Source organism: Galeopterus variegatus, unplaced genomic scaffold, assembly GCF_000696425.1.
Source record: "Galeopterus variegatus unplaced genomic scaffold, G_variegatus-3.0.2 Scaffold5086, whole genome shotgun sequence".
Lineage (NCBI taxonomy): Eukaryota > Metazoa > Chordata > Mammalia > Dermoptera > Cynocephalidae > Galeopterus > Galeopterus variegatus.
Window position 1 is genome coordinate 23,553 of NW_007731197.1, and position 12,007 is coordinate 35,559.

Genomic DNA, 12,007 nt, shown 5'->3' on the forward strand with positions numbered 1-12,007 from the left:
TGTCTCGGGGGAAGGGGCGGTGACGCGGCGCTGCGCGGCGCGGGCCACTCGGGAGTGCGCCCCGGCGGGCGCGGGTCTGGGGGCCGTGTGTGCCGCTCCCGCTGCGTGCGGTGTCGGCGCGTGTGCGTGTGTGCACCCTGCACGCGGAGGGGACCTGACTCAAAGCCAAACACGCCCAGGCATTCGCGGCCGCCCGCCTCCCGAGGGGGCGAACGGGAGTCCCTCCCGCGGTCGCCGCGGACCAAGCTGTGTTCCCGCTGCCTCCGGCCTGTCCTCAGCCAACCTCTGGGGACCCCCAGGCTCTGGAAGGTTTAGGACCGGCGTCTTCTCCCTGCTCGCCTACCGCTCCGGCTGTCCGAACTTGAGCACACTTCCAACATCGGGCGCCAGAGCCCTTCGCCTCGTTTCTTCCAGCCAACGTCCCCCTCCCTCTCGGTGCACGCACTCGACGGCGGCGGAAAGAAGCCCCTGGGTGGGTGGCTTATTAATGACACGGGCAGGCTAGAACCAGGTGCTGCCCTAAATTCTGGCCCTGTGGTGACAAAGTCCGAAAAAGAGGCAGCTGGGGTTCAAGAAGTCTTGAGGAAGGTCCAGGCTGCTGGTGACATCTCAGCCACTACCAAGGTCCCGATTCTTGGGGTGGGAAGACAAATCCTTCATCCTGGTGGATCCTGCTCAGGGAGGTGTGAGTGAGATTACACCAGAGGTGTGGACAGTCTTGAGAGCCCCAGTGTACCGTCCTGCAAGCAGTCGCTCACCGCCAGGTCCCACTTCTAACTCCCTGTGGAAGCCTGAGGCCAGACAGGGCCTGTAGTGTCTAAAACAGATGTCGCAGTACATAGGGGGTGTGTCTGGTTCTCCCTGAGGCCCCCTGGTGACCTGCTCAAGACTGGGTGTCCAACTGCCCAAGCATTGCCAGGGGTTGGCTCTCCTCTTCAGTTTTGGTTCATGTATTTATTTTAAACTCCTATTTCAAAGTAGAGAGCCAAGGGCAGCAGGAGGACTTCCCAGGCCAGCCCCAGCCCGGGCCCTTCCTGGAGCTTGAGGTGCCGATGCCTGACTGGCCCTTTGGGCAGTGCCTCTGACACGCCTCCAATTCAGTTGAGGGAAGGAAAATCTAATGCCCTTTGGGGGTCTTGGAGCGGGAGAGAGGAGAGTGGGTGAGTTCGGGTTCTTACATCACTCTCAGACCCATGCCCAGCACCACCATGGCCAGCTCCATGCTCCAAACACACTAAACTCCCCTGATAGTTTCTCAAATCTGGTGCTGTGGCCTCCCAAGGGGCTGCCCAAGAGGTTCCCCTGGGATGTGGAAAGAGAGTAGGAGAAATCTATTTATTTTCATCTCATCCTTTACAAATTTTATGTATGTCTTATGGTATAGAAATGTATTTTTATAATAGTCCAGTATATATTTATTTTGTTTTTTGGTGGCTGGTCAGTATGGAGATCGGAACACATGACCTTCGTGTTATAAGACTGTGCTCTAACCAACTGAGCTAACCAGCCAGCCCACAGTATATAATTTATAAGTGGGTGCATGTATCTATTTTGTAAGTGTGCACTTAAATTCTGCCTTTTACTGAAGAGAGTGTGTAACCAGTTTGGAGAGGATTGTCTAGAGGATAAAACTGGTCTCCCTTGTTTTTCTGGCTTCATCGTGTAACATTCTTCCTCTTCACCTGGTACCTCCACTGTGACATCACTGTTCCACTACCATTCAACTTCTAGTTACTGGAGTATGCCCAGCAGCCTGGCAGAGTCTCCTGAGAGCCCATCCTTCTCTGAGCACCTGCAAATTCAGATGCCCTTAACTCCCTCAAAACTTTCCCTGATGCTTGAAACTCCTAAAGTGCTCAGGAGGTGTCTTTAATAGCTCCTAAGTTACTCTGTTGAAGTCATCTGTTTAACGTGAGAGCACATTTGTCTAGACAGCGCCTTGATGGCAAGGCCCAGGTCTTATCAAATCTACATAAGGAATAGCTGCTCAGTGCCACCAAGCACACACGTTAGTGGAGGTCCACTTCTCTGAGGTCCATTCACCCTGCCACTGGAGGGGAGAACCTGGGCCCAGTGAGGTTAATCAGTCCTCACAAGGTCGGGCTGCTGACCCCACTAATCAGCTTGAGCCTCTTAATCCATCCTCAGCAGGAACCTTGGGACAGACTGGTAGTGGATAGTGAGAGCTGGCCGGGGCCATTTTGGCCCCATTGCCTGTGGCCTTCTCCTGCAGACTCCGTCTGGGAGGGGATGGGGCAGCTGAGCCATGTGCACCACCCTCTTCCTGCTCAGCACCTTGGCTATGCTCTGGCGCCGCCGATTTGCCAATCAAGTCCAACCGTGAGAAACTGACTGGGCTATGGCTGGGGTGGGGGAGGAACTACCGAGCTGGGCTACAACCAAGCTGAAGGTGGGTTGGGGCTGCATGGACCTCCGGGGTGCTGGGAGGGTATTTGCAATAAATCTCTGAGAGGCTCACTCTCAGAGTAAGGGGAACATAGAGCTTCAACTGTTGCGCTAGGTTGCAGCTCCAGTCCCATAGCCCCAATGTAGCTAGGTCGTGTGGAGAAGCAAGGGAGGGGCCTGGGCACTGCTCACAGCTCTTCCTGCCTGCTCTCCTTCCCACAGAGAGCCCAGCGGAGTGGATGGGGCCCTTGTGGACAGCAGCTCGGACACAGACCTCCAGTCCTCAGGCAGGTAAGGCAGAAGAGTCTGCAGAGGGGGAGGAAAGTTGCTGCCAGGGAAGCTGTTGCTTCGCAAGCCTGGGGATGCCTGTGTGTGTGTGTGTGTGTGTGTGTGTGCGCGCGCGCACTGTGTCCTGGCCCTCGCCCTAGTCTCCCTGCTCCCTGAGTGCCTGGTCGACATACTGTTTCTCCAGTTGGGAACGGGAGTCCCCGGCCCCCTCCTCTGGACCAAAGCCACTGTGCCTCGCTTCTCCGAGTGTGGGGCGGTCCTCAGGGGTACCTCCAGTCGGAAGGCACAGGGGAGTGGAGAGAGGGTTGAGGCAGAAGCAGCTCTGGGTTGCCTTGCTTGCCTTTCCTTGCCCTTCCCTCCCCCCTCGCCCTTTCTCTGTCCCCGCCCGCCTCAGCGCCTCCACTGCCTGAACCTCCAGCAGGATTTGCTGTCCAGTCCCCAATAGAAGGCGCAGGAGGAGCATGACATCATCATCATCGAGTGCCATTGGCTGGGCAGCCCCTGCGGGCAGGACGCTGTCTCCAGTGGTCAGAAAGTTAACTCTTCCCTAGGCTGAAGCCACGTGGCCTTTAGGGGGTGAAGTCGTAGGAACTTCCAGACTTTTCTTTCCCTGGGTGACCAGTGTCATGTGATGATAGGGGATCCTATGCCCAATCAAGCACTGAAAAAAATCAACAAATATTAAGTACCTTAACTCTTCCCTAGGCTGAAGCCACGTGGCCTTTAGGGGGTGAAGTCGTAGGAACTTCCAGATTTTTCTTTCCCTGGGTGACCAGTGTCATGTGATGATAGGGGATCCTATGCCCAATCAAGCACTGAAAAAAATCAACAAATATTAAGTACCGATGTGTAAGATGTTATGTGCCTATGGACCCCCGTAGTGTAAGAGGCCTGTCTAAAGAGTAGCTTTCTCACTCCTAGTGAAACAAAGTGTGAGAAAGATCCTATCACGTCCCTGGGTTCCATGACCCACTAGGAGGAGGGTGTCTCCACACAGAGTGTACTCAGATGGGGGGTTCAGTCACCATGCATGCCTGTGACCCTCCATGCCTCTTTCGAGGCAGGGAATCTGCCTGCCATATGTGAAAACTGGCCACTTAGATACATGAAAAGTGGCAACTGAGAGAACTTGAGTCTTTCTCTATGTCTGCTGTCGCCTTAGCCATCCTGCGATTCTCCCAGATCCTGATTGTCAGAAGGCTTAATGGGAAAGGCTCCTGGGCATGTATGAGAAACAGAGGCATTTCTGTGATACCCTTCCTTGACTTGCTAGGCTAGAGATCATCGTAATAGTGCACGATTAATATTATTAATTAAATGGGTTGATATACATAAAATGACCATTGCCGGGCCTCACCCATAGTAGACCCTCAAAGTTTGACTGGACCTCACTATTGAGTTTGAGTCTAGAATTGGACAGCCAGAATTTAAATCCCTTCCTTTACTAGCTCCCTTCTTACTAGCTGAGAGACTTTGGGCAAATTATGTAATTATTTCATTTATATGTAAACTAGGGTTAATAACAGAGTGGTTGTAAGGTTTTTGTAAGGACGCGGAGTAACTGCTCAATAAATGCTGGCTGTTCTCTTGTTATTTTATACTTGATCAGTGCTTTCTTCTTCCCTAGAGGTTTTGCACACATTAACTGACTTGGAAGTCTCAATAACTCCAGCGGGTTGGCAGAACATGTGTTTTTTATCTCTTGTTAATGGTTGAAGAAACTGAGGGATAGGGAGATTTAAATGACTTGTTCAAGGTCATCCATCCAATTTGTGGCTGATATGGAATCTTCAAGGTCCTTAACTTCCAGGCAGTCCATCTCTTCTACATGAAATAGGCCTGGATCTCCTGGCAGGAGAGGAAGGGCCAAATCTGGGGGCCATCTGGCCAGGCCTGGCCTGGTGTGACAGCCAGAAGGAAGCAGTTACCTATTAACTCCTTGGGACCCAGTTAACTGGAAAAATTGGTCTGACATTTTGGAACCACCAGCTGATGATGGCTGCCATGGAGTACTGGCTGGCAGTAGGAGTGAAATTTCTGCTGTCCAATTCCAGTCATAAATTTCAATTGATTTCCTATGTGTTCCTGCCCCTCAGTATGTGGATGAATTGCTAGGTATGCGGGTAGGAGGAAGAGGAGAGCCAGAAACATGGGGTTGTCCCTTTCAATCCTCTGACTACAGTGCTTTCTTCTGTTTAGGGAGAAAGAACCTCTGAAGTAAGCCCTCACCTCTGCAGGCGGGGCTCAGCCCCAGGTAGTGGGATCAGCTGGCCCAGGCAGGTAAGTCAAGGCTGGGAGCCTTGGAGGGCAGAGGGCAGAGCTGGGGACAAGGGAGGAAGAAATATGCAAGGCCTGGCCATGAGGGACCATAGCAGGCAGTCTTCAGGTCTTGTGGTCACTGACCGAGGTTAAGAGTAGGAGGGTGGGTTTGTTCATTCATCTCCCACCTTAAGCCTGCTATGTTCCAGGCCAAGGGACAAGGATTAGTTTGAAGAGAAGCAGGTGTGGTCTTGATTGCATTTTCTAGACTTTGGCATGAGGTGATCATGCTGGGGTACTGAGGACATTGCTAGAAGACTTCTAAGGGAGAGGTGGTGCTCTGGAATGTCTACCCTAAAATACAAGTCCTGTCTCTGGGCATGGGAGAAAGTACCAATCTGTTTTGGTTTCCATTTCAGCTCAAGTCCTGGTTTCTCCTCTAGCCCAGGAGGATGCCATGGGGGCAGAAGCAGCAGCAAGGGGGAGAATGGGAAAAGCAACAACTGAGAAGGGAGACTCCTCCCTTTCAGCCCCTGGACCTGCCAGTCTTCATTTCCCACCAGGCCCTGGCTGTGGGGCTCCTGTGCAGGGCCTGGCTGGGGCTGGCAGGAAGAGCAGAACATTCCTGAGGATGCTCTGAGGGACTATTGGGCCCAAGAAGGCCCAGAGAGAGAGACTCACTGAGGTCCACCAGGCTAACTTGGGGCAACCCAGCAGCCCAGGCAAGAGGCACAAACAAGCAGGGAGTGAGGAAACTACAGAAACAAGAGACAGCTGATAGCTCACATCTACTAATCAAGGACTTCCATTCATTCTCTTATTTAATCCTCACAATAACCCACAGAGACTGGTAATATTACTATCCAAATTTTATAAGTGAGGAAACACCTAGAGAGGTTAAATAATTTACCCAACATCACCTGGCTAATAAGTGGGTGATCCAAGGCTCACATGGAGGCTGCAGAGCCCCAGTTCTGAGCTACCGTGGTACACGGCCTCCCAGCAACGTGACGGTTCACAGCTGCTTGCCAGAGAGGGGGCTTCACTGGCCTGTCAGCTCAGGGGCTATTCCGTTAAACTTCGGCTTGTGGTTCTGGGCTGTGCTGGTGTCAGTTTGCCATGGTGGCACTCACTTCCTGTGGCATTTGCCTCTCCCCAGTCCCCAGAGCTCACCCCGTCACTGGCTGCTCTGCTGAAATTATCAATAAGAAATGCCAGTTGTCTCTGTGACATGTCTGCCAACAGCTTGTCCTCTGAATGTGTTGTGTGTGCATGTGTGTGTGTTCATGTGCGTGTATGTGTGTGTGTTCATGTGCATGTATGTGTGTATTCCAAATGGACAGTAGCATGTGGGAAGGGAGAAAGCATGACTCTTGTTTTTGTCGGTCTGCTGACTGCTCAGTAATGGGGCGGCCTCCTTTGTCCCCAGCTGCTCTGCCATCTCTCTCTTTATGATCCTGCCTGATCCTGAGCAGAGATAAAAGCAGATTTCCGCTTCTTCTCCCAAGATCCAGGCGCAGACCCTGCAGGCAGCTGCTCCCAACTGTCTCACAGCCATTAATGTTCAAAAGCCCCCCCCAACGCCCCCACGCACACTCATCTCTCTTCCCCATCCAGCCCCCCACTGCTGGCCCAGCGGCAATGTCTCCGCCTGGCTGGTCCCTGCCCTTGACTTTCAGGCAGCAGAAGACAGAGGAGTTCTCTAGAGAGCAGTATGTCAGCCAAGCTCCACATCTGAAGGGAGGAAGGAAAAGGGTGAGAGATGCAGCAGATGAGAGGGAACCCACTCAGAAGCCACGGGGGAGGAGGCCACATGCTGCTGGGGAGGGGCTGCTGCTACTGCAGGAGACTGGCTGGGGTGTGTGCGAAGGCAGTTCTGTGGGAGCTTCTCAAAGTAGGGCAGGGAGGAGGCAGGGGGAAGGTCGCATGAGGGGAAGGAGCCTGTCAGAACCAGAGAGCCCACCTGACCCAGGCCAGGAGTCCATGACCACCTGTCATAGCTCCTGTCAGCTTGTCTTTCTCCTGGGATGCATCAGCCTTCCTGGTGACAGGACTGTTAGGCTGAGGGCCAGAGGGTACTGTTCCCGAGCCAGGTCTGTGTTCCTTGATCCTATCTTTGCATTCATTCTCTAATCTATTTGCCATGTTCCTATCACTTCATCCTTGCTGCCACACTGCCCGTCTCCTTCCACTGGTCTAAGGAATTGTCAGGCCAAGGTCAGGGACTGTACCGGGGCTGGCTCACGGCCCAGACACACTTCCACAGGCAGCACCCCCTTGCAGCTGTTCTAAGAACCTGTGCAGGAGATGGTGGCTCCTCCAGGGATTGATCCAGATGAAGGACGGGAAAGAGAGAGGAAGGGGCTGCTGGTGATGGGGGAGTGTGCTGCCTGGGCTTGGAGGTTGCCTGGGCTCTGGCAGCTGGGGTGCCATGTGGGCTGGGAAGGAGGGGCTCTCTCCCCCAGGGAGCAGGCTGGCTTTGGTGGGAGCAGATTGTGTTTACACCTTCCCCACACACCCAGCCCACACTCGCCTCTTATTCCCAGGGCCTCTCCCACCCCTGGGCTCTCTGCGCAATCTGCACATTTGCAGCTCCTGCTGCAGAAAGTTGCCTCCCTCTACCTAGAACTCCTCTACAAAAGGCTCCTGGGACCCAGACACCCAGGCACCCCTTCCTTGGCCCACTTGCTCCTGTCACAGGGGTTAGTGTAAAGTTTGTGGGGAAGATGGACCTTTAAGTGGGGGAGTCATTTAAATCTTGACTATGACACGGTCCCCACAGAGGCTGATTCCTTACCCCTCACATTTCCTTCCAAAGGGCCACTGCTTGGAAATGGGAGCAGGAATGTTCAGGGGCTTGGTGGAGAAGGAGTTAAGGGCAGCTGAAGAGACAGGGCTGAGGTGAGGAGCTGAGTGATTCCTGGTCTAGGGTGCTGGCTACTGTGAAATAACAATAAAGAATCTAAGAGCAAGCAGTGCAGGGTCAGAGTACCTGGATTTGAATCTTGACTCCACGACCACTTCCTACCTCTGTGGCCTTGGGTAGGTTACTAAATGTCTCTGTGCCTCAGTTTCCTCAGCTATGAGATGGAAATAATAGTAGTACTCATCCCTTACAAGTTGTTGTTGTAAGGGTTAATTAGATAATTCACATAAAGTGCTTAGCACGCTTAGTGTTCCATATATGCTAGTGTGATTGTTTGTGAACTGCAAATTACTGAACAATGGTAAATTCACAACAGCTAGAGTTCCTCACGTCCTCACCCCATGGTCCTTCCTGCCCTGTCTCTCCATGTCTACAATTGCTGGGTGATGGGCAATTCTGAAACAAACTGGAGGATGGCAGAGGATAGAATGGCTGGGCCGGGGGAGAGTACCAAGCAAGCCTGTCCTAGAGAGATCACCCTTGCCTCATGTGCTCAGAACTCTGTCCCAACCTCTAGCAGTGGTCTTGTCCTGGAACTGGCTCTGCTTCCCGAATGAATCTCTGTTCCTTGAGAAGACAAGAAGACAGGAGGTGGTTTCCCTGATGCTTTTCCTCCCTCCATCCGAATGCTAATCTCTCTGCTGGTGGGAGCCTGAGTGACAGGGAAAAGGCCACTCCGAGCTGCAAGGTGGCCAAGGGCAGCAGCCAGGAGCAGGGAGGTGCTGTTGTCTGCTACTTCTGTGACTGAGACTCAGGGTCGCTGCCAGTCTCTCCTGGAGATTGGAACATGACCAGAGAACTAATGAGGTGGCAGGAGTGGGGTAGAGGAGCAAGGGAAGTAAGCCATAGCAGCTGCAGCTGCAGCTGTCCTGTGTCACCCTAGGGTACAGATGCGACCTTGGGGAGTACCTACCTATCCCAAATGCGTGATTGTACATAGGTGTGTGCCAGACAGTCCTGGGCAAGGGCATACAGCAGAGGCCCTGGTCTAAGACTAGATGGGCATGGCATGGTGCCCGATCTGAGCAGGCACAGTGTGCCCCACTGGTCCCATGGGTTCCCAGGGCCCCTCTGTGGGGGCCTCAATGTTAAGGAGAAGCCCAATACCTAGCGCTAGAGGAAAATAATTTTCTTTGAGGCTCCTTTGTGAGCCTTGAAAGGAGAACAACAAAGTGGCTTACATGAGGCTTACATCAATATAATGATAATGATACTACTACTACTACTACTAATGGCTAACATGTATCAGACGCCTACTATGTGCCAGGCATCATGCCAAGTGCTTTATTTATAAGCATTGTCTCATTTATGAGGCAGGGACTGTTGTTATTCTCATTTATCCAATAAGGAAAGTGAAGTTCACAGAACTCGCTCAAGGTCACTCAGAGCTAGCAGTGAAGCCAGGGCATGTCCCTGGGAAATCTGACGCCAAAGCTTGGGGTAGGAGGGACCTAGTCTAGAGTTGGGGGCTGTGAGGAAATTCTGAGCACGAGCTGCCTACAAGGGCACAAGGAATGGGGCTGTGGACCTGCTCTGACCATGCCTTTGCAGGTAGGCTGGTATGTGCACGGGTTATTTCCACTGCTCTCTTCAGAAACTCATCATTCACAGGCAGGCCAGACTCTGAAGCCCAAAAGGCAAGTCCTTGCCTGCCAGTTGAGGGGGTGAAGAGCACTGCTCTCTAGGACCCATCAGTGCCCCTCAAGGAGGGAGCAGCGTCCCTTCACAGGGTGACAGACAGTGAGGCTATCACTCACAGTCACTGCCACTGCCACTCTGTTGCCTCCTTCAACCAGGGGCAGGGCCCTAGGGAGAGGAGAGCACGACAGCCAGCAGCCCAGCTGGAGAGGAGGGAGCTTGAGGAGGAAGGCTGTTTTTGTTTATTTTTTTGCAGGGGGAGGGTGCAGGGCATGAAGACTAAGGAGATGGCTTCAAGAAGGATCCACTGACAAGCTGGGTACAAGTCCTTGTACCTAAGGACTACAGACCCTCTCTGTGGAATACATGTGCCCCCTAGTGGGGATTAGGACTACAGGGTGGCTGAGAAAATTAAATCAACAACAAAAAAGATTTACTGATAGACTCTGAGCCTATGGGCCTAGGTAGGAGGGGCTGGTCCTGTCCCTATGTGACAGACAGACAGACAGACACACACACACACACACACACACACACACACACATACACACACACACTATCATATGCAGAGGCACAAGCCACTAAAGTATTAAAATAACTTATTCATTTGGTCATTTATTGAATAAGCATGTATTGAGAGCCTACAATGTACAAACACTGTGTTAGGTGTTGGGAGAGATACAGGGATGAAAGAAAGTCCCTGCCCTGCCAGTTAGTACTACGGGAAGATCCCAGCCTACAAAGTCTAGTTCTGCCAGCTTGGGCCTGCCTGCTCATGTGACCTTTTGTTCTTTGAACCTCAGTTTCCCCACTCAATAAAGATGTGATGAACCCAGGTGGGTTGGTGCTGAGACGTAAAGGACTAATGACCTCCTCAAGGAAAGAACTGTCCAGTGAAACGAAGGGGATGTATCAGATGACCTCTGGGGGCTCCACATTTTCCCAATCAAAAGAGACTATAATGGATTACATCTGGAGGTGCTGACGAAGACTCACCCACGTGACACACATTTATGGAGTGCCTGTGTACCAGACACTATGGATACAGAACTGGATTAAAACCTTCTGCCACAGACAACCAGAAAACTGGGCAAAATATAAGAAACAGACACTTGACAACAGGCAGCACACAGGACAGTGACCCCAGGACTGCCTCAGCCTCTGCCTGGAGACAATTCCCTGCCAGTGGCTTGGAGGAAACCCAAGCAGAGTATGGTGGTCTCGTGAAAGTGAGGAGAAAAAATCAGAAGTCAGGACAGTATGCTATTTATAAGGATATACACATAGACTCATGGAATCCAAAATCAGACGTAACAAAGTTAATTCAATGAAGAAAGAAAGTTTCTTTCAATAGGGTAAAAAAAGCACTAACCATAAAAGAAAAATTGGTAAATTGGTCTTTATCAAAATTAAACTTCTGCTTTTGGAAAGACTGAGAGTAAATTTTTTTTTTGCTCACTGGCTGAGCGTGGTGCTGACAACACCAAGTCAAGGGTTAAGATCCCCTTACCGGTCATCTTTAAAAAAAAAAAAAAAAAAGACAGACGGGGGGAAGCTTTGTTACCGAGGAGACAGCTCAAACCCGCTTTGGCGTCGAAGGGTCCCGCCTGGGGGACGGCGGTCCGTCCAGCCTGCGCGGCCCCGTGCGCCTCGCAGCCACCCACCCTTGTGCTAAGCATGCACGCCCGGGGGTCTCCGCTGTCCGCCCAGGGGACAAACCGTCTGAAAGTGGCAGTTGCTAATTCAGCATCAGGAGTGTTAACGTGTGCATACATAACTTCCACTCGGGGTGCCTTGAGGGCGGCCCCAGTCATTTTTATTTAACTCCACAGATAGTAACCCATGGGATTGTAGGCATTGTCTGGAAAGCCTTAGATTTAACAACGAGCCTGTTTTTCCTCCCCGAAGGCCTTTCTTTCGCATCTGCAGAGATGGTGAAAAGCAGAGCTGGAGGGTGAAGCTTAAAAGTAATTGATGGATCCCTACAGTAAGTAAGAATGGCTGCAGGCAGGACCTGGGTGGTCACCAGAAATGAGAAAACGGCGGTGGTGTAACGGCCTGTCACATACATTCGTATAACTTCGTATAATGTATGCTATACGAAGTTATTACGCCATGGAATAATGTTTGGCAATAAAAAATAGATGAACTACTGATATAAACAACAACATAGGTAAGTTGAGAGAAACCAGACACAAACAGAGTAAGTAGTGTATGATCACATTTATATGAAATTCTAGAACAGGCAAAACTAATTGACAGGGACAGAAAGCAGATCAGTGGTTGACTGGGGCTGGGGTTGGATATGGGGACTGACTGTAAAAGGGTATGAAAGTGTTCTTTGGGGTGACAAAAATGTTCTAAATCTTAATTGGGATGGTGGTTACATGGGTCTGTACGCTTATTGGACTATTAAACTATACATTTTCTTTCTTTTTTTTTTTTAAAGATGACCGGTAAGGGGATCTTAACCCTTAACTTGGTGTTGTC

The 12,007-nt window shown here is 51.5% G+C and overlaps 1 protein-coding gene and 1 long non-coding RNA gene across 2 annotated transcripts in view; both read left to right on the forward strand.

Moving 5' to 3' along the window:
- The first annotated feature begins 2,266 nt into the window (after positions 1–2,266).
- Positions 2,267–10,856, forward strand: PRCD (progressive rod-cone degeneration). Its single transcript, XM_008588886.1, has 4 exons — positions 2,267–2,340; positions 2,629–2,697; positions 4,894–4,974; positions 10,321–10,856. The coding sequence occupies exons 1-3, from the start codon at positions 2,267–2,269 to the stop codon at positions 4,913–4,915; spliced, it is 165 nt and encodes a 54-aa protein (XP_008587108.1). The 3' UTR covers positions 4,916–4,974; positions 10,321–10,856.
- Positions 10,857–11,231: 375 nt separating this feature from the next.
- LOC103604324 overlaps positions 11,232–12,007 on the forward strand; it is an 11,893-nt gene continuing 11,117 nt past the window's right edge. Inside the window, exon 1 of the long non-coding RNA XR_551703.1 lies at positions 11,232–11,582. This is a non-coding gene — a long non-coding RNA (uncharacterized LOC103604324). The remainder of the gene's footprint in view (positions 11,583–12,007) is intronic.

Excerpts from the sequence above, each read along its gene's own strand:
- PRCD (XM_008588886.1), top strand. The coding sequence starts at position 2,267 with ATGTGCACCACCCTCTTCCTGCTCAGCACCTTGGCTATGCTCTGGCGC. Across the intron at positions 2,341-2,628 it reads TTTGCCAATCAAGTCCAACC|AGAGCCCAGCGGAGTGGATG; the intron begins GTGAGAAACTGA and ends TCCTTCCCACAG. Across the intron at positions 2,698-4,893 it reads GACCTCCAGTCCTCAGGCAG|GGAGAAAGAACCTCTGAAGT; the intron begins GTAAGGCAGAAG and ends TCTTCTGTTTAG.